This window comes from Aquarana catesbeiana, linkage group LG02 (genome assembly GCF_042186555.1).
Source record: "Aquarana catesbeiana isolate 2022-GZ linkage group LG02, ASM4218655v1, whole genome shotgun sequence".
In the NCBI taxonomy this organism is placed as follows: domain Eukaryota; kingdom Metazoa; phylum Chordata; class Amphibia; order Anura; family Ranidae; genus Aquarana; species Aquarana catesbeiana.
The window spans coordinates 583,263,171-583,288,727 of NC_133325.1; the positions used below are offsets into that span (position 1 = coordinate 583,263,171).

The 25,557-nt window shown below is 40.5% G+C and overlaps 1 protein-coding gene across 1 annotated transcript; it reads left to right on the forward strand.

Moving 5' to 3' along the window:
• Positions 1-24,487, forward strand: SESN2 (sestrin 2). Its single transcript, XM_073616191.1, has 9 exons — positions 1-1,051; positions 10,090-10,302; positions 12,849-13,031; positions 14,346-14,519; positions 16,514-16,655; positions 18,363-18,481; positions 21,600-21,790; positions 21,891-22,035; positions 22,566-24,487. The coding sequence occupies exons 1-9, from the start codon at positions 986-988 to the stop codon at positions 22,650-22,652; spliced, it is 1,320 nt and encodes a 439-aa protein (XP_073472292.1). The 5' UTR covers positions 1-985; the 3' UTR covers positions 22,653-24,487.
• Positions 24,488-25,557: the final 1,070 nt, after the last annotated feature.

Sequence of the window (25,557 nt, forward strand, 5' to 3'; positions counted from 1 at the left end):
AATGTCTGCTTTCAAAAAAGGGGTCATTTGGGGAAAGTATTTGTACTTTGCTGGCTTATTCGAGTTGCAAGAAATGAGATAGACCACCAGTACATCAGGTGTGATCAATTTTTTATGATTTGCACCATAGCTTGTAGACTCTCTAACTTTCACAAAGACCAAATAATATCTACTAATTTGGGTTTTTAACCAAAGATATGTAGCAGCATAAATTGTGGCCAAAATTTATGAAGACAATTTAATAATTTGCAAAATTTTATCACAGAAACAAAGAAAAATGCATTTTTTTTTCAAAATTTTCAGTCTTTTTTCATTTATAGCGCAAAAAATAAAAAACCCAGAGGTGATCAAATACCACCAAAAGAAATCTCTATTTGTGTGAAAAAAGGACAAAAAAATCATTTGGGTACAGTATTACATGACTGAGTAATTGTCATTCAAAATGTGAGAACACTGAAAGCTGAAAATTGGTCTGGGCAGGAGGGGGGTTAAGTGCCCTGTAGGCAAATGGTTAAAATAACTCGCAATTAAAAATAATATTTATAATCATTCAAAAAAAAAAAAACCTCTGCAACTAAAAACAGTCCCAAAACCTGAGTGCAAAAAGGGAAAGTCTGCTACGTGACCTTATTATGGAGCTGTAAATGTAATAAACAATGCGGAGTGCCGGGATGAGCTTAGGGCTGGATCTCGCCTACAGAACTTGTTTATCTCCTACTCAGCTGCAACAGCAGCGGAAGCGACTACACTTCCCGAGAGCCTTTGCGAAGGCCGCTGACATGGGATTGGCGGAGGAGAAAAGTAGGCCCGGCCCAGCTGGCGAGGCCATAAATAAGGTAGCGGAGAGGTGGGCGTGCACAAGGGCAGAGTTCCAAGTTGGAAGAGAGCTGCGTAAATGAGTGGAAACGTCTAGCAAAGACCAACCGGCGTTCGTAGGCTCACCTCACCCGCAGCCCTGGAAGCCATTTGCCCCGTTACTCCCATTATGGTGGGAGGCAATCACTGTACCTGCCCCTTGGGCCGAGAAGACTGCGCCCGTATGATTATGAAGGTGAGTGGGGAACGGCTGAGGGCAAAAGGGGGTTACTTTACACCGAGAAGTCGCTTAAAGTGTGGTAAGCAGAAGCGGCCAATCAGAAATCGTCTTTCTGCTAGCAGTGCGGTACGCTGTGAGCTGATTGGCTGCTTGTGGTGTACTTTGTATCCCGAGTCCAGCTGATTGTAGTTGCTGTGTGTGCAGATCTGAGGAGCGGGGCTGGTTGTGGATCTCTATACTAACAACTTCTGTTCCTGAGCACGTCCCAGTGTAACCTGAGAAGTCCCTCACCAGCCTTGTCCTGTACACAGGTCCTCTTTATTGGTGGCCACACTCTTCTAGAAGTCACCCGTGTCTTTTTCCTTACAAACCTTATTTATGAATATCTGCTGGTACAATAAAATTGCACATCAAGTCACTCCATGTCTTTATGATCTCTTCTGATAGGAATAATCTATAGTTTGCAATCGATATGTCAAACCTGGGGAGTGGGATCTGTTTCAAGAAGTTTTCTATTATTGGGGTTCAAAATGCTTAACCATAGAAGTAATTTTAGTGTTAAAATGCTTAACAATACAGGTATCTCGGTGTATTGATCTAATCAATATATTGATAACAAGGCTTAAATCCACAGCTGGGTCGTTGAGGGCCCATAGGGCCAAATCTGAGCAAACAACCTCTGCTTTGTAACAAAGGGTCTGTCTAATGCTGGATACACACTATACAACTTTTCTTTGATTTCCTTTAGATTTACCTTCAGCTCTATAGTGCAAGGGGCTGCCTGATTGCATACAAATTGAAAGCGTTTAGGTCTGACCTCATTATGGTTTGGGTAAATCAAAAGAAAATTGTATAGTGTGTATGGCCCCTAAAGGACGGACTGCTAGCAATTTAAAGGAGTGGATTCTCATTGATCGCTAACATATGATTGTATCCGTTTCTACCATGTTCTCTCCTAAACTGATTGACAATTGTATTCCTGAACAAAAGTGTCTCTGTGCTGCTGATCAATGCAAGCCAATTGATGATTTTCCACCCAGGCCGATCAACCTATTTTGCTTGACTGAGTGGAATTTATCCTATATCCTAAGGAAAGTTATAGTCATTTGATTGTTTGCGGGTTTGAGTGTTTTGAATGGCAACATTGATAAAATCGAAGCGTGTATGATTGTCGTAACACAGGCTCTTTCTGTCATCATTTTCTCTGCTTTTGTTGTCTTGTAACTCTGCTGCAATGTTACATCAGCAGGAGCTATTTGGTGCATAGATTAAATGGAGAACAGAACAAGTCCTGGGTTGTCTTTACTGCTTAGCAACCCCTTCTTTGCTCCCTGTTGTGATCACTCATATTTGGGTTATTTATACTGGTGATGCAATTGAGATCTTGCAATATTTGGGTAGTTTTAGAGGAGTTAGGCTGCATTCACACCTGAGTGTCCTGTGTTTTTTCAAGTTTGGGTGTTTTTTTTTTTTTTTTTTTTTTCCCCATGTTGTGTACAGCGTTTGTGTTTTTGTGTTTTTTTTTTTTTTTTTTTTTTTTTTTTTTTTACAAGCTAATGGAGAGTATCTGTTTTATCCTAAAGGTTTTTTTTGCTTTTTCAACTCTCTGGTTTTATTTAATTTTTTCATAAGGGGTTAAAGATTGGGGATTAATGTTGTTTATTAGGTTGGGGGTTAATATTGGGTTTAGGGTTTTTATTTGTTTTTATTTATTACATGATTTATTTTTTTAACTCCAAAGACCTGCTGGTAGCTTAATTGTCGCCTGTCTATATTGTCCCTAGTATGTATGAATGTGAGTTAGGGACCTTAGATTGTAAGCTCCTTGAGGGTAGGGACTGATGTAAATGTACAATATATAAAGCGCTGTGTAAATTGGGGCTATACAAGTACCTGAAATAAATGATTGTATTTGAGCAGAAAAAATGCATGATACGCTCAGGTTCAATCCATGTTTTTGGCTTCCTTTCTCTGTACCCACAATGTGGACTGTTTGATCTGTACCAAATGCTACTACCAAAAATAAATACATTGACATCAAACCTGCTTGAATCAAGCATTTCTATGGAGCAAAAGTTGTAAACCCTTACAGACCTCTCTTACCTACAGGTAAGCCTATAATGGGGCTTACCTGTAGGTACTGGAAATATCTCCTTAACCTGCACAGTTTAGGAGATATTTACAATATACGCATGTGCCATGACCATCAGCACACACATGCAAGGGAGTCAGGTGACTCTGGCCAGTCATAGAGCCCATGGCCCCGGAGGAGGGGTGAAGATGGATGCTTCCTCCAGCAGGGAGATCACGGGCTTCGTTTGCAGGCAAATGGCTCTTAAAGCGGAGTCCCAACTATGTAAAAAATTTTTTGTACAAATATATTTAAAATGCTATTTATATGACTCACTGTTTAGCAATTGATGTCCACTCGATTGCTGATTTAGATCAAACGATGTCTTTGATTTTTTTTTTTTTTTTTTATTATCCCTGGCATGTTCCATTTTGCTTGTGGGCATATACAACCCACAAGCACTATCTTCCTGGTTACGGTGCTGCTGCGGGACCAGCATGCATCGGCCCGTTCATGCGCAGTAATGTGCTATAGGTTGCCATAACGGGCGGCGTTGTCAGAAGTGCCCGCCCCGTTGTTATGGCAACCTAGCCCTCTGACTCCTGGGAAATGACACATTTCAGGAATATTTCTTTACTCAATTGTTTTGAAAATCTGTGTACACAAACTGTATGATTGAATCAGTTCTGATATCGCTGTTTTACTAACCTGACAACTTTCTCCAAATGGGAAACCTTCATTTCAATAGGATATATTAAATCTTTCAATAGGAGCACCTGTCATTTCAGATCCACCATGGCAGTGCCTGTTGGTGGGCATCCATTCATCTACTGCCGCAGCCATCCTATTAAAGTGAATGGGACTGTCGGTGAGTCAACAGTGGGTCAGAGGAGCTGCTGCGGGACAGAAGATGACCATTGCTCTTTAAAAATTGATTTAAATCAAGCATTTTTAGTAGTGATTTAAATCAAATCCACCCTGGGTACAGAAGTTAGATTTTACAGGTCAATGAGAATAGACCAGTCTTTCCATACAGTTGAAGTAAAGAACTTTGCAGTCCTGCACACTAGTCATATGAACACTTTATCAAAACTTAGATAGGTGTGCACTATATGCAGGTGGGTGTATGTATAGCCATTTTCTTTGTTTTGGACAGAGTAGGGAAGAATTGGAACCCCTGTCAGGTTTTTAATTTGGTCCTTGCTAAGTAAATTCTTTGTATTGGTGACCGTTGTCTTTTGAGACAATATTATAGAATTCAAAGTTTTAAAATTGTCACCTAAATGAGAGGTGAGGGGAGGCATCTTCTAATGGGCATGCCTGTTTTAGCAGCATCAAAGAGTAACTCCTCTGATTAATAATGGATTTCCTCACTTCCTGTTGCATCTTCTGCGCAGTAAGTGAATAAAAAGCTCTAAAGGACAGGCAACAAACTGGCAAGGGTTTTCTTCACTACTTAGTCTCAAACTTAAGTGTTGGCTGTATATAAAAACCTATTTTGGAATTGTAGGACCATTTTATATGCCAAGCCTGATTTGGGCTCCATTCACATTTGGTGTTTTGGAGATTGCAGGCAGAATCAGTGATTCTGCCTGCAATCTCAAAACGCACTACAGTCGCAAAATGCCCAAAAAGGAGCAGAAGCTGCTTTTGGGTGACAAGCTTCACGTGATGCAATTTGCCACGAGATATATTGCAGCAAAACTGCACCATGTTTTAGGTGCCATTGAAAATGGCACCTGAACCTGCCTTTTGCAATTATAGTGTGCTTTAAGTATGTGTGCAGAATCGCAGCGATTCTGCTGCAATCCCAAAATTGTGAATGGAGCCTTAAAGTTCATTAACTATTGGGTTTATACAGATAAAATAACTAATTTTAAAAACCGGGACAGTCTTTTGACTATTGTGTTGAATGTATTTGTATTGTATTGCCTAAGGCCCCTTTCACACTGGGGAGGTTTGCAGGCGTTATTGCGCTAAAAATACTGCCTGCAAACCGCCCCAAAACTGCCTCCGCTGTTTGTTCGGTGTGAAAGCCTGAGGGCTTTCACACTGAAGCGGTGCGCTGGCAGGAGAAGAAAAAAATCTGTCAGCCGCATCTTTGGAGCGGTGAAGGAGCGGTGTATTCACCGCTCCTAAACCGCTCCTGCCCATTGAAATCAATGGGACAGCGCGGCTATAGCCGCGCTATACGAGTGGATTTAACCCTTTTTCGACCGCCAGCGGGGGGTTAAAACCGCACCGCTAGCGGCCGAATACCGCGGTAAAACAGCGCTGTTTTACCGCCGACACCCCCTACCGCCCCAGTGTGAAAGGGGCCTTACAATTAGTACCTATGTGCCACGTATGATCATTGTATTATAAGGATAATTACATCTATTGTAATCCATTTGGCTTACAGAATATATCTGTTGTAAACCAGTGTTTTAGCTTCAGTCCCCAACAGGTCATGTTTTTAGGATCTTACAAAATTTGGGGTAACTGCTATAGCTATTCTCAGAGCAGGAAAGCATGATAAGGGAAGTTAAAGTGGTACTAAACTGTCCTATCCTTTACGGCCAAAAAAGCTGCTCTTTGCTTCTGTTTGATCTGCAGTTGCCATGGTGATGCATATCTATTAGGTTATGACACCAACCATGAGTTTGAGCGCTAATGTAAGCACACTAGTAACTGTAACCATTCTCAAGGCATGCCTTTAATGTAATGGTTTTGGAAAACCAATAAATCTATGGCTTTAGTTCTGCTTAAAAAAAAAAAAATAAAAACTGGTGTTGACCAACACTGATGTACAGTGCCTTGCAAAAGTATTCACCCCCTTGGCTTTTTACCGATTTTGTTACATTACATCCTTTAGTTCAATGTTTTTCTAATCTGAATTATGTGATGGATCAAAACACAATAGTCTAAGTTGGTGAAGTAAAATTAGAAAAATATACACAACTATTTTTCAGAAATTAAAACATAATTGGCATGTGCGTATGTATTCACCCCCTTTGTTATGAAGCCTATAAAAAGCTCTGGTGCAACCAATTACCTTCAGAAGTCACATAATTAGTGAAACGATGTCCACCTGTGTGCAATCTAAGCATCACATGATCTGTCATTACATATACACACCTTTTTGGAAGGCCCCAGAGGCTGCAACACCCAAGCAAGAGGCACCACTAACCAAACACTGCCATGAAGATCAAGGAACTCTCCAAACAAGTAAGGGACAATGTTAAGTACAAGTCAGGGTTAGGTTATAAAAAATATCCAAATTTTTGATCCCTAGGAGCACCATCAAATCTATCATAACCAAATAGAAAGAACACGGCACAGCAGCAAACCTGCCAAGAGATGGCTGCACACCAAAACTCACGAACTGGCAAGGAGGGCATTAATCAGAGAGGCAGCACAGTAGGGCTGCAACTAACGATTAATTTCATAATCGATTAGTTGGCCGATTATTGTTTCGATTAATCGAATAATCGGTTAATAACCTTAAAAAAAGTTAGGCGTATGATTTAGTTAATATGTTTAAAAAAAAGGCAAAGAGCAAAATCTCTTATCCACTCTGAGAATAACAGACAGAAGAGATATATACTGTATATACTATTAGAAGAGATATATACTGTATATACTATTAGAAGAGATATATACTGTATATACTATTAGAAGAGATATATACTGTATATACTATTAGAAGAGATATATACTGTATATACTATTAGAAGAGATATATACTGTATATACTATTAGAAGAGATATATACTGTATATACTATTAGAGGTTGAATCTGGTAAATATCATCAGACTCAGATCTTTTTTTAAAGAAAAAAAAAAGTTAAAGACGGTTTTGCAGATTTTCAAACAGAACTGTAATATATTATATGCTGGCCATACAAAAACAATGTCTTCCCTCAAAAAAATTTCATTTTAAGAACGTTCGTTCGATTTTCGATTTTAGTGGGCTCAAATTGACGTTCGTTTTCAACCACAGTGACAGAAAAATTTAGAAATAATAGAACATTTCTTGGTCAAAGGAATTTTTCAGACAGTATATGTGATTTTCGTTCAGAAATTACATTCATTTTAAAACAGAATGTTAAAATCAAGTGAAAATTTCAAACAACATTCTTTCATTCAGCAAATGTACAAAGATTTTTCATATGAATATTCTCAACTGAAAATTGATCCGTGTGGCCAGCATAAGGCTCAGTACATGCCTATGCAGTTTGCTTTTGATCTGTTTCTACACTGCTTTTTGCTGTGTGTTAAGTACAGTATAGAGTGCCCCAATGACAAGGTAAAGAAAACTTCTGCCTTTAGAACCACTCACTTCCTGCCCAGGACTACAAGTCCCATGGGGCATTGCTCCTCATACATTCACAAGTTCTCAGGCACTTACTGACATGTGTGCTGTATGTGTGCTGCACTGTATTTCCTGATATGTAAACAAATAATGCATTCTGTATGCAGGCAGCTGGCCGATTAATCGATTATGAAAATAGTAATCGATTAATTTCATAATCGATTAGTTGTCGATTAATCGATTAGTTGTTTCAGCCCTACAGCACAGAGACCTAAGGTAACCCTGGAGGAGAGCAGTGTTCTCCAACAGAGACTGGAGTATCTGTACATAGGACGACAATAAGCCGTGCGCTCCATAGAGTTGGGCTTTATGGCAGAGTGGCCAGAAGAAAGCCATTACTTTCAGCAAAAACAAATTGGCATGTGGGAAACTCCCAAAATATATGGAGGAAGGTGCTCTGGTTGATGAGATTAAAATTGAACTTTTTGTCCAAAGAAAATGCTATGTCTGGCGCAAACCCATCACATCAACCAAAGAACACCATCCCCACAGTGAAATGCGGTGGCAGAATCATGCTGTGGGGATGTTTTTCAGCAGTCGGGACTGGGAAACTGGTCAGGGTTGAGGGAAAGATGGATGGTGCTAAATACAGGGATATTCTTGAGCAAAACCTGTACCACTCTGTGTGATTTGAGGCTAGGACGGAGGTTCACCTTCCAGCAGGACAATGACCCCAAACACACTGCTAAAGCAACACTTGAGTGGTTTAAGGGGAAACATGTAAATGTGTTGGAGTGGCCTAGTCAAAGCTCAGACCTCAACCCAATAGAAAATCTGTGGTCGGACTTAGATTGCTGTTCACAAGCGCAAACCATCCAACTTGAAGGAGCAGTTTTGCAAAGAGGAATGGGCAAAAATCCCAGTGGTAAGATGTGGCAAGCTCATAGAGACTTATCCAAAGCGACTTGGAGCTGTGATAGCTGCAAAAGGTGGCTCTACAATGTATTGACTTTAGGGGGGGTGGTGGGGGTTGAAAAGCACATTGCCTTTTTCTGTTATTTTGTCCTATTTGAAGATTTTATTTATTGTGAAGCAAATATTCTGTAACTTAAATAATGCAAATCCTCAAACAATCCATGTTAATTCCAGGTTGTGAGGCAATGAAAAATGCCAAGGGGGGTGAATACTTTTGCAAGGCATTGTAAGTGAATGAATTATATTGTCATGTGAAGTTTCCATTGCATACAATATAAAATATTGATAAATGGTGCAGTGTTTCCAGTTCTTTTCCCCTTCAGTCCTCTTTCACACGTGTGTGTGACTTGAAAGTCGTGTGATTTTTGCCATGATTTTGATGTGACTTGAAGCAATTCCTGTGTAATCTTGAGGTCCTCAAGTTGCATCACTCACACCAAAGTAGTGCAGGGACTACTTTGAAGTTGCACAGATACGACTGGTACTCATTGGAAATCATGGAGTACGACTTGTCATGCGGCTTTGCAGTCCCAAGTCGCACAAGTGTGAAAGGGGCCTAATACCGAACAGCCACAACCCCTTCCCGGGTATCTGAAATACAGCAGCAGAGCATTGCAGCCCCCCCCATCCAGTTGTCACTACCTGCTCTTAGGCCCCATTCACACCTGAGTTTTGTAGCTTGAAGCCTGAAGCTACAAAGTGCTGGAGAGAAAAAAATCAGTTATTCTCTATGGAGATAGTTTGTGACCTTTTGACCTGTACAAAAATTGCACGACTTTCTGCCTGAAAACGCTACGCTCAGGTGTGTATGCAGCCGTATTGAGCAGGTGACTGTACAGTTATAAGCCCTACTGTAGTTCACACTAAAGCTGACCATACAGTATAAAATTCCTCAAATTCCTTTAGATTTACCTTCAACTATGTAATGCAAGGGCCTACCTGATTGCATTCAAATTGAAAGTGTTTAAGTAATGAAGTTGTGTTTTTTTTTTTTTTTTTTTTTTTTTTTTTTTAACATGTTCTACTTACCTGCTCTGTGTGCAGTGGTTTTGCACAGAGCAGCCCGGATCCTCCTCTTCTCGGTCCTCCTTTGGTGCTCCTGGCCCCTCCCTCCTGCTGCTTGCCCCCACAGCAAGCAGCTTGCTAGGGGGGCACCTGAGCTGCAGCTTTGTGTCCATTCAGACACGAAGCTGTGGCTAGGCCCTGCCCGCTCTCTTCTCATTGGCTCTCACTGACTTTGACAGGCTGATCTAGTTGGCCTGTGTAGTACACAAATCTTTACCAGAAGTGATCTCTGGTGCCACACAGGACCCTTCTCACTGCCCCCCAGCCAGAGTGTTTTTGGCCAATATTAATAATTTCACAGATAATTTAAAACCACATTATGTCTAATTAGCTTTTTAAACAAAAGGTTATAGACTGAGTGGGGAAAGGGAGATCAAAAGCTTTGTAAGGTGGGTTCCAGAGTTCTGCTTTAAACATGTCACATGTATCCATTAGGATTAAAGTATACTCATTGTATATGTATAGTGTGGTTGATCATATGTTCTACTGCATTCCATTTGGTGTTTTAATTGCCATGGGCAGTGTATGAACCTAGAAATTAGTGATGTAATATTTTGAAAGCATGCATGTGCAATTTTTGTCAGTCTATTAACCGTGCAGGCAGTTGGTGTTCAGGATTATGTTCTAAAGCGGTCTTGGTTTCAACAGGATCAAGGAGAGATGACTAGACCGAGGGATAACAGGGGACCCAGTGCTTATATACCTGTGACCCAGCTACCGGGTCCAGCTCTGAATGACAACATTGCTGCCGTTATGAGCCTTCATCCTGGATATCTACGGGTATTTTGGAAGACACAGCATCAGCTTTTGCGTATGGATGGAGCACTGTCCCTCCCAGAGAGACACTATGTTGCCATAATGGTGAGTCAAAAAATATCCTTGTATTAAAATGGAGCAAACTTATTAGCATTGAAAGAAGTTTAATATTGTACATGGCGGCAAGGAAAACGGGGGGGAGGTAAAAATTCCGAAAACTAATGTAGGCACATCTAAGTAATCATAAGCTGCCATATACATTTTCTCTTGCATGTAGATACGCTTTATTTTTTTCCTACAGTCACGGACAAAATTGTTGGCATCCCAGAAATTTTTCCAGAAAAGTATTGCAGTAACACATGTTTTGCTATACGCATGTTTATTCCCTTTGTGCGTATTGGAACAAAACAAAAGGGAGGGAAAAAAGCAAATTGGACAATGTCACACAACTCCAAAAATGGGATGGTCAAAATTCTTGGCACCCTTAACTTAATATTTGGTTGTACACCCTTTGGAAAAAAACTGAAATCAGTCGCTTCCTATAACCATCAATAAGCTTCTTACACCTCTCACCTGGAATTTTGTTTTGTTTAATGGGATTTAGATCTGGACTCATTGCTGGCCACTTTAGAAATCTCCAGCGCTTTGTTGCCATCCATTTCTGGGTGCTTTTTGACGTATGTTTGGGGTCATTGTCCTGCTGGAAGACCCAAGATCTCGGATGCAAACCCAGCTTTCTGAAACTGGGCTCTACAGTGCGACCCAAAATCCTTTGGTAATCCTCAGGTTTCATGTTGCCTTGCACACATTCGAGGCACCCAGAGGCAGCAAAACAACCCCAAAACATCATTGATCCGCCACCATATTTCACTGTAGGTACTGTGTTCTTTTCTTTGTAGGCCTCATTTTGTTTTCGGCAAACAGTAGAATGATGTGCTTTACCAAAAAGCTCTATCTTGATCTGTTCACAAGACTTTTTCCCAGAAGGATTTTGGCTTAAGTACATTTTGGCAAACTGTAGTCTTGCTTTTTTATGTCTGTGTCAGCAGTGCGGTCCTCCTGGGTCTCCTGCCATAGCTTTTTATTTAAATGTCGGCGGATAGTTTGTGCTGAAACTGATGCTCCCTGAGCCTGCAGGACAGCTTGAATTTCTTTGGAACTTGTTTTGGGCTGCTTATCCACCATCTGGACTATCCTGCGTTGCAACCTTTCATCAATTTTTCTCTTCCGTCCACGCCCAGAGAGATTAGCTACAGTGCCATGGGTTGCGAACTTCTTGATAATGTTGCGCACTGTGGAGAAAGGCAAATCTAGATCTCTGGAGATAGACTTGTAAACTTGAGATTTATATTTTTCCACAATTTTGGTTCTCAAGTCCTCAGACTGTTCTCTTCTCCTCTTTCTGTTGTCCATACTTAGTGTGGCACACACAATGCAAAGGCTAAGTGAACTTCTCTCCTTTTATCTGCTTTCAGGTGTGATTTTTATATTGCCCACACCTGTTACTTGTACCAGGTGAGTTTAAAGGAGCATCACATGCTTGAAACAATATTATTCACAATTTTGAAAGGGTGCCAAGAATTTTGACCTGCTCATTTTTGGAATTTTGTGTGACATGTCCAATTTGCTTTATTGTTTTGTTCCAATACACACAACGGGAATAAACCTGTGTATAGCAAACATGTGTTACTGCAATACTTTTCTGTGAGAAATACTTGATTTTCATCCTAAAACTAGCACTGAAATGGTACCTGAATACAGCCAGCTGGGCTTGCACAGGGCCCTTGATTAATGTATAGTTTAATAGTGACCCCTGTTATACTTATTCCTTCACTCACTGGACACCCTGTTCACCCATGAGACTGAGGAAAAGAAACCCTGTACTATTACCAAGTTATGTTTCTAACTCCATTTCCTATGACAATGCTGGCTGTCCGATCAGCCAGTCACCAAGCCCATGTTCAAGGAAGTAGGGTAAGTCACACATTGACTTACCTTGAGTACTGGGTATTGTCACTTGGCTTTTGTGAATAGACCGAGCATTGGTGGAGCTAAGAAAAGGCAAGTAAAATCACCTGTGGTAGCCAGGATTAAAGTGAACCCTTGGCTTTGTAATGCATTGATAAACCACATTTTAAATTTGGGTGTACCTTTTTAAAGCGGAACTTCAATAATTTTTTTAACTTTCCATTTATTAAATCTTCTGCTCTTGTTTTAACTTTGGATAGTAAAACATTTTTTTTCTGCCAGTAAATACCTTATACACCCCACTTCCTGTTTCTTTTCTGTTAAAAAGCCTAGGCTTATGACATGTACAGCTCTCTCTCTCCTGAGTTTGCCAGGAAGGGAGGGGGTGAGTCAGAGAGCCAATGAGAGCTTCAGAGCTGGAGGTGTGCCTTGGTGTCTGTAAATCCAGAAAGTGAACAGGCAGCAGCTTCAGCTGCCCACAGTTAAAATGGTTGCAGCCAGACTCAGTGGAGGGAGATTTCTGCAGCATATTTTGCAAGTACAGTATCACAGTATATATAAAATATGCAAAGTGGTTGGAGGGATTCAGAATGGCAAAGATGTGTTTATTACAAATCATGTGATCAGACTGCTGTTCCTCTTTAATTCCCTTTTTACTATTTAACTGTTTCGTATCATTTTAGGCCGCTGCTCGCCATCACTGTGACTACTTGGTTTCACTTCATTCCACCCATTTCCTTCAAGTTGGTGGGGACCCTTGTTGGTTGGAAGGCATTAATGCTGCACCACTCAAACTGCGGGTACTTAATGATTTAAACAAGATCCTTGCACATAGACCCTGGCTTATAACCAAAGAACACATTGCGGTAAGTGAAAGGATTGGACTATGTAGAAGGACTATGTAACTACCTACTAAGTTCTAAAGCCAGCCGTGCACGGTTCGAATCTTGGCTGGTTCAGGAACTAGCTGAGATTTGAATGTATAGGCAGGCTGAATGTACCCAAGTTGATCGCTCTACTTTTGTACAACCAGCTTGTCAGATTTTTCATGATAATATTTCTGTAGCTGCTAGCAATAATCACCGTTCTCCTGACCAGGACAGCTCCCCTGCCAGGAGAGCACAGGAGGGATTCCCCCTGCAAACATCAACAGTGTTGATGGAGCAATCAAGATTTTCTTTCCTACGACCTGTAGTTGCAGGAAAGAAAATGACATCTATGGCCAGCTTAAGACTCCTGCAGTGACTTTCAAAACTAGCTTTGGTAAAGGCAGCTTCTTTGCTTACACTGCTAGGCGGATAATCTATGCTGATATATTAGAAAGGTATACACAATATTTACACATGAGTGGTTTACACTGGTAGGCAAGGGATGTTGAAACTTAATCTAAGGAACCTTTTAGGGTTTCTAGCAAAAACTGGAATGAAATATGACTAGTGTCATCATGCAAAAGTTGACTAACCCTACGCAAACCAGACTTCAGGACACAAAGGGGGACTTAATAAATTGCCACACATAAACTGTTCAATGCCCCAGAGTTAACCCTGCACTTTATATTGGTGTAAGGTGCTGTGGAGCAACATAAAGCTCTTACTGCAGCTACATTTTTAAATGAGGCCCACAGCCTATTTGGCTGGAATTTAAAAAAAACTGGTCACCAGTTGTCAAAGTACTGTTGGGTCAGCTGTCACTCTTGGGGCTCAGTCACATGGGGCATATAAATTCATGCCCCATGTAATGGCCATTTTTGCAGGCACAGGGATTGACCGGTTTTGCTTGCATCCATGTGCAGGAAGTCCCATAGCGGTCAATTGTAACGCAGCAGCTGCTCCCAATGTGACATCCTTGTGGCAGCACGGCCCTGAATGTGCATCCTCTGTGTTGAGCCATGCACCTGCTTGGATGTCACATTGAGAGCAGCTGCTGTGTCCTAGTTAACATGTATGGGGATGCACGCAACACTGGTGCATACCTGTACAGGGTAAATATCCCTGTGTAATTGAGGCATTACTGCAAACTTTGGCATTTCAGACTTGTGTAGAATTGCCTTAGCAGAGATTACTTTCAGTGAAAATTGCAAGTCGAAGCAGTTGGCAGATTCAGATCTTTTATAGTGATAGTAGGTTGTAGATTAGAAGGTAGCTAGCAGTTGGTGTAAATGTTTGTATTCTTTCCTGCAGTCTCTTGTGAGCTCCGAAGGGGGAAACTTTTGGTCTCTTGCTGAGCTGATCCAAGCTCTTGTCCTGCTTACACACTTCCATGCACTCTCCTCTTTTATTCTGGCATGTGGCATCTATCCACCAGAGGGACTAAATATCGAGCGCCCTCCTTCTCCTGTTGGGCCCCTGACTCCGGTATGTACATTGTCAAAAAAACCTGTTTTTTATTATACTAAGTTTTATTTTATATTCAGTAAAGTCTTGTGTCCTTTGTCGTGTGTTTTATTTTAAAGAAAAAAAAAACTTGTTCTTGCTCTGTGCATTGGTTTTGCACTGAGCAGCCCAGATCCTCCTTTTCTCGGGTCCCTTACAGGCTCTCTGGCCCCTTCCTCCTGAGTGCCCCCACAGCAAGCAGGTTGCTGTGGGGGCACCCAAGCTGAGCAGCAGCTCCCTGTCTATTCAGATACGGAGCAGTGGTTCAGCCCCACCCCTCTGCTCATTAGCTAACTGTCTTTGACAGTAGTGGAAGCCAATGGCACCAGTGCTGTCTCAGCCAGAGTTCCGGATGGCCGAGGCACTCGTTCTCATCGCTGGATCGAGAGGGGGCTGTTGCACACAGAAGGCTTTTTATCTTAATGCATTAAGCTCAAACTTCTGACTTTACAACCACTAAGTATTACTCTGAAATTCCTTAAACATGAACTTCCAAAAGTGCATTTAGGTTAGCTTGCTTATCCAATATTTGAGGCAAAGTAGTTGGTCGGGCCACACAAACTTCCTTTGTTGAAATTTTTACTAGCTTGAGCATCCCAGTTTTAGGGTACTGAGATGTGTTGGCACCTCGGTGCCTCCTATACCAGGCTGTTAACTTTCTTATGAACTAAAGGTACACTTAAGAGGAGCTGTCACTAAAGCTTAATTCTGGGTAGTCAGCTTTGTAGAAAGTGAAGGCACACGAAGTTAAGTCCAATTAGCTGCATGACGTCTCCTGGGCTGATCTTATTTCACTCACAGAAGATGGCTCACTATTTCTGGGAGCCCGATGCTTCGGATCTAAGCAACTTCAACATTAGTCGGTGCAGCTGCTGTGGCCACTCCTCCTGCTCAATTAAAACTTTTGTAGTATGTGAACCTTCACAAAACACAAAGGCTTCTCTGTACAGGCAGCAGAGGGGTGGGCGTAGCTGCTCGGTGTGCCTTTTGTCCTCACAGCCCCAGCATCCATGTATACTTTGGCAAAGCCATAAACCTGTCATATATAAAGAAGTTCAGGAGATGTCATGCACCCCCTTGGACTTGGGTCAGTGTGTCTGCAATTTTTACAAAGGTGCAAAATTCTTGAAATTCAGGTTTAAATGTTCAATTGAAGTAAGGAACATGTTGACATTGACAAACCAAATTTGATTTTTTTTTTTTACCCTTGTCATAACAAAAACGCTGTTCCTAACTTTTGGCCTAAGTAGTCTTGGTCATATGGTCTCTGGCTAAAGCTGGCAAAAGGCTGAATAATTCCTCCATCTGTACTGCACAGCTGGATAGATCTCACGCTGTGTATTTTTTTTGACTGCTGGCTGTCAAAATACTTGCATTGCAGCTGCATAATTTTTTTGTGGCGGGATGTCCGATTGGAGGCGGTCACCTACTGAACAAATTCTCACTGGTTCCTCAGGAATCATAGGATCATTACTGCACAATCTGTTTCTTTAGTAATGACGGAAGGGGATCAACTAGGCTACCTTTTTGTGCATAGATGTGTGTAGAAACAATGCTTTTAAATATATTAACACTGATTATTTGACCATGTCCATGTAGGTCTAAAACAGTTTAGAGTTCCCCTTTATGAAGGCAGATAACAAAACTGCATTTTTGCTTGATGGACAGTTCCTCGGGAGAATAGTGTAGTCCCCCTGTTTGTGTATAGTTGTGTGGTTTTGTTTTTTAGGATGAACTAAACAAACCTCAGTATATAGACAAAATGGCAATGTAAAGTGAAATTATACATTTATGAATAGCTTGGGAAAGCTAGGAACTTGATTTTTAATGTTTGTTTCTGGTAAATGTACTGAGGCTATCACACTAAAGTGAAAATGTGCATAAAGCGCATTCATTCATATTAAACCCTCATTTCAATAGGAATTATTGTATTGGAGTATTTGTCTTGTCATAGTAATGTGTATGCATACCTGCAGGGGTCAAGCATGCCACAAGAAGCAGAGCGTGTACTGGCTGAAATGAAGAAGCTGGATGAGGAAGAACAAGAAACCACTCGGGAGGAAATGGAGACTAGGTTTGAGAGGGAGAAGAGAGCATGCATTATGGTGACATCTAATGGTAATTGAAGTCTTATTTTATCATTTGCTGTTTACACAACACGTATAGAATATAAAGTGCATCTCAGTGGTGTATGTTGTATCATATATTGCATAACTTTGTCATAGCTTGTGGGATAACCTCTAGAAATAGTGGAAATAAAGTCTACACACCTGTTAAAATGTCAGGTTTCTGTGATGTAAAAAAACATACATTTCAAAACTTTTTCCACCTTTATTGTGACCTATAAACTGTACAACTCAGTTGAACAACAAACTGAAATCTTTTAGCTGGAGGTAAGTAAAGATAATAAAAAAAATGGTAGCATAAGTGTGCACACCCTTAAACAAATACTTTATTGAAGCACCTTTTTGATTTTATTACAGCACTCAGTCTTTTTTGGGTATGAATCTATCAGCATGATATATCTTGACTTGGCAATATTTGCCCACTCATCTTTGCAAAAGCACTCCAAATTTGTCAGATTGCGAGTACATCTCCTGTGCCCTCTTCGTTTCACTTCACAGATTTTCAATTGGATTCAGGTCTTTGCCATTCTAAAACTTAAATTTTCTGGTGAAGCCTTTCCTTGATTTGGATGTATGCTTTGGGTCGTTGTCATTCTGAAAGATGAAGTTTTTTCTAGCAGAAGCCTGAAGGTTTTGTGCCAATATTGACTGGTATTTGGAACTGTTCATAATTCCCTCTACCTTAACTCAGGCCTCTGTTCCAGCTGAAGAAAAAGGTCCCTAAAGCATGATGCTGCCACCACCATGCTTCATTGTGGGTATAGTGTTAATTTGGTGATGAGCAGTGTTTTTGCTCCAAATATCTTTTGGAATTATCGCCAAAAAGTTCAACCTTGGTTTCATCGAACCATAGCACATTTTTTCCCACATGCTTTTAGGAGACTTCAGATGTGTTTTTGCAAAATTAAGGTGGGCTTGGATGTTTTTGTTCAGAAAAGGCTTCTGTCTTGCCACTCTACCCCATTGCCCAGACATATGAAGAATAAGGTAGATGTCACATGTACCACGCAGCCAGTACTTGCAGATATTCCTGCAGGTCCTTTAGTGTTACTGTAGGCTGCTTGGCAGCCTCCCTGACCAGTTTTCTTGTCTTTTCATCAATTTTGGTGGGACGTTTAGTTCTTGGTAATGTCACTTTTGTGCCATATTTTCTCCACTTGATGACTGTCTTCAGCGTGTTCCATGGTATATCGAATGCTTTGGAAATTCTTTTGTACCCTTCTCCTGAATACTTAACAGTGAGATCCCTCTGCTTTGGAAGCTCTCTGTGGACCATGGCTTTTGCTGTAGGATACGACTAAGAAAATGTCAGGAAAGACCTACTAGAACAGCTGAACTTTATTTGGGGTTAATCAGAGGCACTTTTAATGATGGCAGGTGTGTACTGACTCCTATTTAACATGCGTTTGAATGTGATTGCCTAATTCTAAACACAGCTACATCCCCAGATATAAGAGGGTGTGCACACTTCTGCAACCACATTTTATTTATTTTTACTGCCCTTCCCTAAAAGATTTCAGTTGGTTTTTCTATTAAGTTGTACAGTTTATAAGGTCACATTAAAGGTGGAAAAAGTTCAGAAATTATTTGTCAATTTTTTTTTTTTTTATCCCACAAACCTGACATTTAAACAGGGGTGTAGACTTTTTATATCCAATGTATATAGGATCTGATTTTTTTTTTTTTTTTCTCTTTGCAGATGATATAGCTCAGTCTAAGTTCTCTCCTGGAATTCTCCACTTCCTGGATGATCCTGATTTTGGTTACATTGATTTCAGCAGGAGGGGTGAACAAGCTCCTCCCACATTCCGTGCTCATGTAAGTATTGTCTTTGAGTAAATTAAAGCTCATCTCTAGCTTTTAATGAAATGTATGTATGTATAATTTATAGAGACAAAGTTGGTGCAAGCAAGCTACTAACTTCACTAAGATATGCAGCAGTTGGGAGCACTGTATGTAGCCTCACCTGTGCTCGGACGACTTTCATGGGGAGCTTTGTGTTCTATGAATTCAAAGCTTCTGACTGGCAGTCAGATTGTTGCATCATCCACCCATCTCTCCACCTAAAGGCAATCAGAGGAAGCTTATATATTCATAGAATACAAAGTTGCCTGTAAGGGCTCATTTACATTTGCTTCGGCTTCAACACACTTTAAGGGTTAGTTTACACTTGCTTCAAAACAAGGCTTTGGACACGCTTTGTCTCTGAACGCTCTCTTAACTCCAGTAAAAAGCCCCTGTCACTAAATAAAATGGTTAGATTACAGTCCTGTTTACACCTTGCTTTTGCTTCAAAAATTATACCCCCATGTCGCTTTAGTTGTGCTTCAAAGCCTCCATAGAAGTCTATGGCAAAGCTCACTTGAAGCCCCACCAAAGCACCAAGCAAAAGCAAGGTGTAAACTGGACTGTAAGCTAACCCAATTCGCCATTCATGAAAATGATGTATGTTTTGGTTTTATTTGTATTGATTCACCTATTCACAAGCGCTGTTTATATCTTCTCTATACTTCAGGGTTCAGTACCTTTTGCGATAGCTGCTGCAAACTATCGTGTGTGTGTTTTTTTTTTTTTTTTTTTTTTTTTTTCCCAAGTGCCCCAGGGGTTTTGTTGCACTATATCCTATGAGAGCTGTTTATTTCAATCCATGTGCAATGGTTTTGTCTAGCTTGGTCCAAATGAACTATTTAAACTTCTGTAAACTGGAGCTGAACTTTATGTGAAATACAAATAAGACCAGGGGAGTAGGTTTTTAATGTCAAAATTCTGAAACCGTTTAAATTCTAGTGTGACACTTACCTTAGTGTAGTTACACTTTGCAGTCAAATTTGAACAAATCCCACTTGTGTGTTCCAATTCACACACAACACACAAAAGTGTGTATGTATATATGTATATTTTATCTTTCTAACAGAACATAGTAATTCATAGACCATGGGTTATATGACACTGGCAAAAACCTTGCTAGGTCTGCTAATGTCCCCATATCTTGGTTAAACTATAAAAGCTGCTCTGAACAATTTTGAATTGAAAATGGAGGGGCACTCGTTTCTCGCTATCATACAATGCAGAATCCAACCCTTAATACCTTAACACTGTTAAAACAATGTTCATATCTAGTTTGTATTGTGCTGGCAGATCTCATCAGTTGTAGACAGGGTTTATTATGGTAAATATTAACTCCATCCCCTCAACTAGGGCTGGGCGATTTTCTCAAAAAAAAAACTCGATACTTGCGGACTAGGCCAAAGCCGTGGCCTCATCTAAAAACTCCTGCCTGCAGCTCCTCAGGACTCAGAAAATCTAAAAAAATCGATTTGCTTAAATTTTGAATAGATTTGACCTCTCAATTCAAGATTTAAAGTGGAGGTCCGCTGAAAAAAAGTTATTAAAAGCCAGCAGCTACAAATACTGCAGCTGCTGACTTTTAATATATGGACACTTACCTGTCCAGGGAGCCCACGATGTCGACAGCCAAAGCTGATCTGTCCTTCGGCTCTCGGCTGCTGCCACCGCCATCCTCGGTAAGGGAATAAGGAAGTGAAGCCGTGCGGCTTCACTTCCTGGTCCCGTACTGTGCATGCACGAGCCGCGCGTCCTCTCAGGTGCCTGCTGTGTTCTGTCTCTCTCAGAATACAGCAGGGGAGGACGGAGTAGGTGTCGAAGTGGCATAGGTCACCGCAAGCGCTGTGGTGAGCTATGCCAGGAAGTGGGAGCGAATGCCTGTATTAGGGATCTGCTTCCCCCCTGAAAGGTGCCAAATTTGACACTGGAGGGGGGGAAGGAATCCAAAAAGTGGAAATTCCATTTTTGGGTGGAACTCCACTTTGATTTTTTTTTTTTTTTTTTTCCCCCAGCCCTACCCTCAACATCATAGAACTGGGGTAATACTTCAGTATTGGAGTTTTTTTCTTGATTTTTGTTAGTCCCATACTTCCCTTCTGGGTTACATTAGTGCACTTATGTTTGCACTCCTGTGACTGTTAGCTGACAGTGTGCTAAAGCTGGAATCTGAGTTGCTTCAGGCTGTATAAGGATTCCTGGCCATATTGTCAGGATCCACTTGGCTGCCTGATTGTGTCTTCCCTCTCCTTCCCGTGAGCTGTTGCTCTCTGAAGACCAAGCTGAGCAGTCCTGTAAACATTTAGGGGTTTATTTACTGAATCTGCATAGAAGCCAATTGGCTTTCAGGCTTTATTGCCAAAGCTTGATTGAGCAAGCTGAAGTTGGAAGCTTATTGGCTATCATGCACAGCTTCACCAGAGTCTGAGTGCACCAGTTTTGGTAAACACCTCCCTTAGTTCTCGGTCTTTTTTATAGCCAAAGTGGGACAGCTGCAACACTGACAAGAGTTTAGATTTTTGTTTTCCAATCCATACATTCCCTTTAAGTTTTATGTGATTCTGTGCATTTAACAGATATAAAAAGTTGTTACAATTTGGCAGCAAAATAGAAATACTTTAAAAAGTCAATTTATTTTATTTTTTCCACAAATGTCAAGTAATGCTTTTTTATTTGGATGTATGAAGTGCTAACACCCTCGCTTGCTTGCACATATATCTTGATATCCTAAAAAACAAGTAATTACTATCCCTTAAAACTAGCCTTGGCTGTTTCCTTTTGGGTTGCCTGCATACTAAAACATCCCATATATGTGAATGTGATGTTGCTTCTGCAGTGTAGGGACATTAGGGGGCCGCCTGGTAGTATTTTACCAGTCAGAATCTAAACCATGCCAATGGTCATTGGTGGAGCTTGGCTTTAGCTTAGGCTAGTTTACAAGGTTAAAGATCATTAATTGAAACCCTCTAGAATAAACTTCACTTCATGGTCAGCTTACTGGGTTAAAGTATACATTTGTACATGTTGCCTGAACATGGGTGGTTTTTCCCAGTTTAATATATTGCTCTGACTTTTCTTGCATCTGCTTTTGCAGGACTTCACATGGAATACACATGGATATTCACTGCTACATAGGTTGTACCCAGAAGTGGGACAACTTCTGGATGAGAAGTTTCAAGTAGCCTACAACTTAACATATCACACGATTGCTTCACATCAGGGAGTGGATACATTTAAACTGCGTAGAGCTATATGGAACTATATTCAGTGTGTTTATGGAATCAGGTAAGGACAGCATAAGGATATGGTTGCAAACTTTAGGTAATTTATGGCTCTATTTTTTTCTTCATGGCATTTACCATTTGTATTCTTCTACTTTTGGTAGATATGATGATTATGATTATGGTGAGGTTAATCAGCTGCTAGAGAGAAGCCTTAAATTGTATATGAAGACTGTGACATGTCACCCAGAGAGGGTAAACCGGCAACTATATAATGACTTCTGGCGGGAGTTCAAGCACTCTGAGAAGGTAAATTAAAACGGGACAATTGGTTTTGGTACTATATTTCCAATTTGGAGGGGAAAACAGATTAGGTCCTATACACCTGGGCATTAAAATGCTGCATGTTTTTTGCTTAGTAAACACAATTAAGCAAGTAAACACATTGCTTTAATACCTGAACATGCATTGGTTGAAATGAACAGTGTTTTGTACCACCTCAAAGTTCATATATTGAGAAAATTTCATTTTTTGTTTACATTTCTAAATTTTACTGCTGCATTTTTTTTTTTCATGCGAAGTGCACCCAATTAAAGAATTAAAACTAAAAGCCCAACAGTTTGTTTTTAAAACCATATTTATAATTTTTCAGTTGCCCAATTGAAAATGTGCCAACAAAAATATGGGAAACCACAATTGAAGGGTAATGGCTTTAGTACGTTTACAACATCTGGTTGATTTCAGATTTTACAAAAGGTTCTAATGTTGGGGATTGGGATGATGAAATATTCATTTGCAAATGTGAATTGTGCATTAATCTTGCTTGACTTGTCTTATAGGTGCATTTGAACTTGTTACTGTTGGAAGCCAGACTACAAGCTGCGCTGCTGTATGGTCTCAGAGCGATCACCCGCTATATGACGTGAGCCTGTGGAAGAATGGGCTGCGCCACTCAGGACTGACCGCCCCTTCATTGCTGCATTACTCATGCATATTTGCACACTTTAAATATATAAGGGTGTACTCCTACCCTTTGCTGCAGGCACTGTTCACCTTATAGTATAAACACTGCTACTCAATAAGGTACTAAGCACCTCTAAGCTCCGTGGGATAAATTTTGTAATTTTCTGCAGCTGTAGTTATCTTTGTCACTGTGCAGTTGTCTTTTCAGTAAATATTTCACGATGACAACACAGAATACCTTCATTCACACATTGCTTTTAATAAAATTCACCTTCTAGTAGACCCTCAACTTGTTCCTGAAACAATAAGCTGCCAGTGTTGCGTTGAAAAAACACGAGGGTTTACAACCTCTTTAACACAAAGTATTGAAGCTGTATACAGCCAGGCAGCTGTTTCGGAGGATTGCAGCCTACAACTTTTCACAGAACTGGCTTTAAGAGCAGGTATGGTAGAGCTTGGCTGTGAAAAATGAGTTCATGGTTTAATTTGAAATGCGTCTCTCTCTCCCCCCCCCCCCATGTGTCCAAAATTGAACGTGGTCATTGCACAGGTATTCCAGTACACTGAAGGAAAACTTGCATTCCTGAGGGAACTTTTTTTTTTTTTTTTTTTTTTTTTTTCTGGGCCTGGAACTTTGATGTTTGTGTGTTTACAACACTCATTGAATAAAGGCCATGTGGCCTTTGTGACTGCAGTAAATATTTGCACATTCTTAAAGGTGTGCCTTTTTTTTTTTTTTTTTTTTTTTAGTGAAGCTGTTTACCACTTTCATTAGTTAAGACTAAATGTTGCATTTGGAAACAATTTGTGAAGTCTTGCTGTTTTGCACACACTGGATCAATCCCATCTGTAAATACTACATTCTAGAATATGATTTTAGGCCTCATTCACATGAGCACACTGTTCTGTGCAGAGGGCTGTGATTACTTGCACTGCATTCTGAGCTGTACACTTGGGAATCCATGCAGCCATCTGTCATTTTTAACAACATGGCTGCGCAGAATGCCTGTGCTGGTAAATACAGCCCTTTGCATGGTTGTACAGAACAGTACCCCAGTTTGAATGAGGCCTTAGGCTACATCAACATGAATGTGAGGCTCTGTGTTCAAGTCCTGCAAACCTCTGCAGAGCCATCCTCAATTGTCAGTTGACCTTGTTCACTTGTATGGTAATGTCTTTATGCATGCTATAGCAAAGGTCTGCACAGCTGGAAATGATACAATGCAGGCAGATGTCACCATTCAAAGATCTTTGGCATGGTAAAACTAGGACGGTTTTCTATTCTCTGAATCGCTAAAAACCTATCCTGCTTGCCCGTATGTATTTCTAAAACTTGTAGCACAAACAAGTTCCAAGGTAGTGACGTTGACTTGATGCATTTCACAAATTCTACTACATTGGTATACATTGTGCAAGGTTTTGCCACTCACCAGAAGGGGGCATTGAAAGCCACATTTACTCAAACTGGACACAAGGTAATCCTAGGATGTATTCTTACAGTTGGGAATGAACCACTTGTATCTTATTATCAGCCCCGTTGGGTACAGTATTTTGAGAATTACAAGGCTATATTGCTGTATTCTACCTCTCCTCATTCAAATGCACCTTTTCAGTACTCATTGATCTTTTATACTGTGAATTTTTCTTGGTTTTCTAGTACTGCTGATTGTATGTTTAAGGTTAAAAGTAGGGGCAATGTGACCCTATAATTTACTATGTTTTTTGTCTTTTTTAATCTTTTATTTGTAAAATCTTGTTACAGGTTATTTGTTGTGTGGAATAAAGGTTTTCATTATAATATTTGACTTGGGTTTTTTTGCATATATTTTATGTCTCATAGTATTGCCTTTGTAGTCTTGTATAGTGGTGTTCTAATGCGGGCCTACTTGGGATGACTGAAAAACTTAGAGCACTGTACTAATATATTCAATGTTGATGCAACAATCTCCCTGCTGAGCTATTGTGTTCTGACAGAGGGGCCTCAAACAGTGATGAGCTTTCAGAGCTATTAGCTGCAAGTGCTGATCGAATGATGGTTTCCCAACATGCTAGTTCGACAGAAGCCATGAGACCTTCTGTGCACAGGCCAAAAGTCAGCCGGTAACTGCCAAACAACTGTTTGGCTGGTTTTGATTTGATTCATGTGTTCCTAGCTTAAGACTGAAGATGCTTTGAAGATATCCCTATACAGGTCTGAGGACATGCTGAGTAAACTTGTGAACTAAAGAAATAGATCACTTTAAGAAGAAAAATCCTATGAAATCACACTACCATAGCAACTATCAGATCTTACAACCATGCCTCTCTAGTAGGACAGACAGAGCAGCTGTTGGCACTTTTCACACTGCTCTGGTGCAGCTTCCCTGTGGTTTTCATGCAGGTTACCATAGACTTCTATTAGAGCGTGTTTTTTCTTTTTGTTTTTTGGGGGTTTTTTTGCTTTTGCATGTTCTGCCCTGCATTTTTGGTACACTTTTAGAAAATTCACCAAAAAACTGATAAAGTAGAAGTCTATGGGAAAGCATGGTTTACCTGCAGAAAAACTGCATGTATACTGCACTGTGGGGAAACTGCACTGAAGTGTAATGCCGCATACGGCAGACGGGATTTCGTTGGACAATTCGATCGTGTGTGGGCTCCAGCGGACTTTGTTTTCTCAAAAGTTGGACGGACCTAGATTTGAAACATGTTTTAAATCAATCCGTCGAACTCGAGTCCGGTCGAAAAGTCCGCTAGTCTGTATGCTAGTTCGACGGACAAAAAGCCACGCTAGGGCAGCTATTGGCTACTGGCTATGAACTTCCTTGTTTTAGTCCGGTCGTACGTCATCACGTACGAATTCAACGAACTTTGGTGGATTGTGTGTAG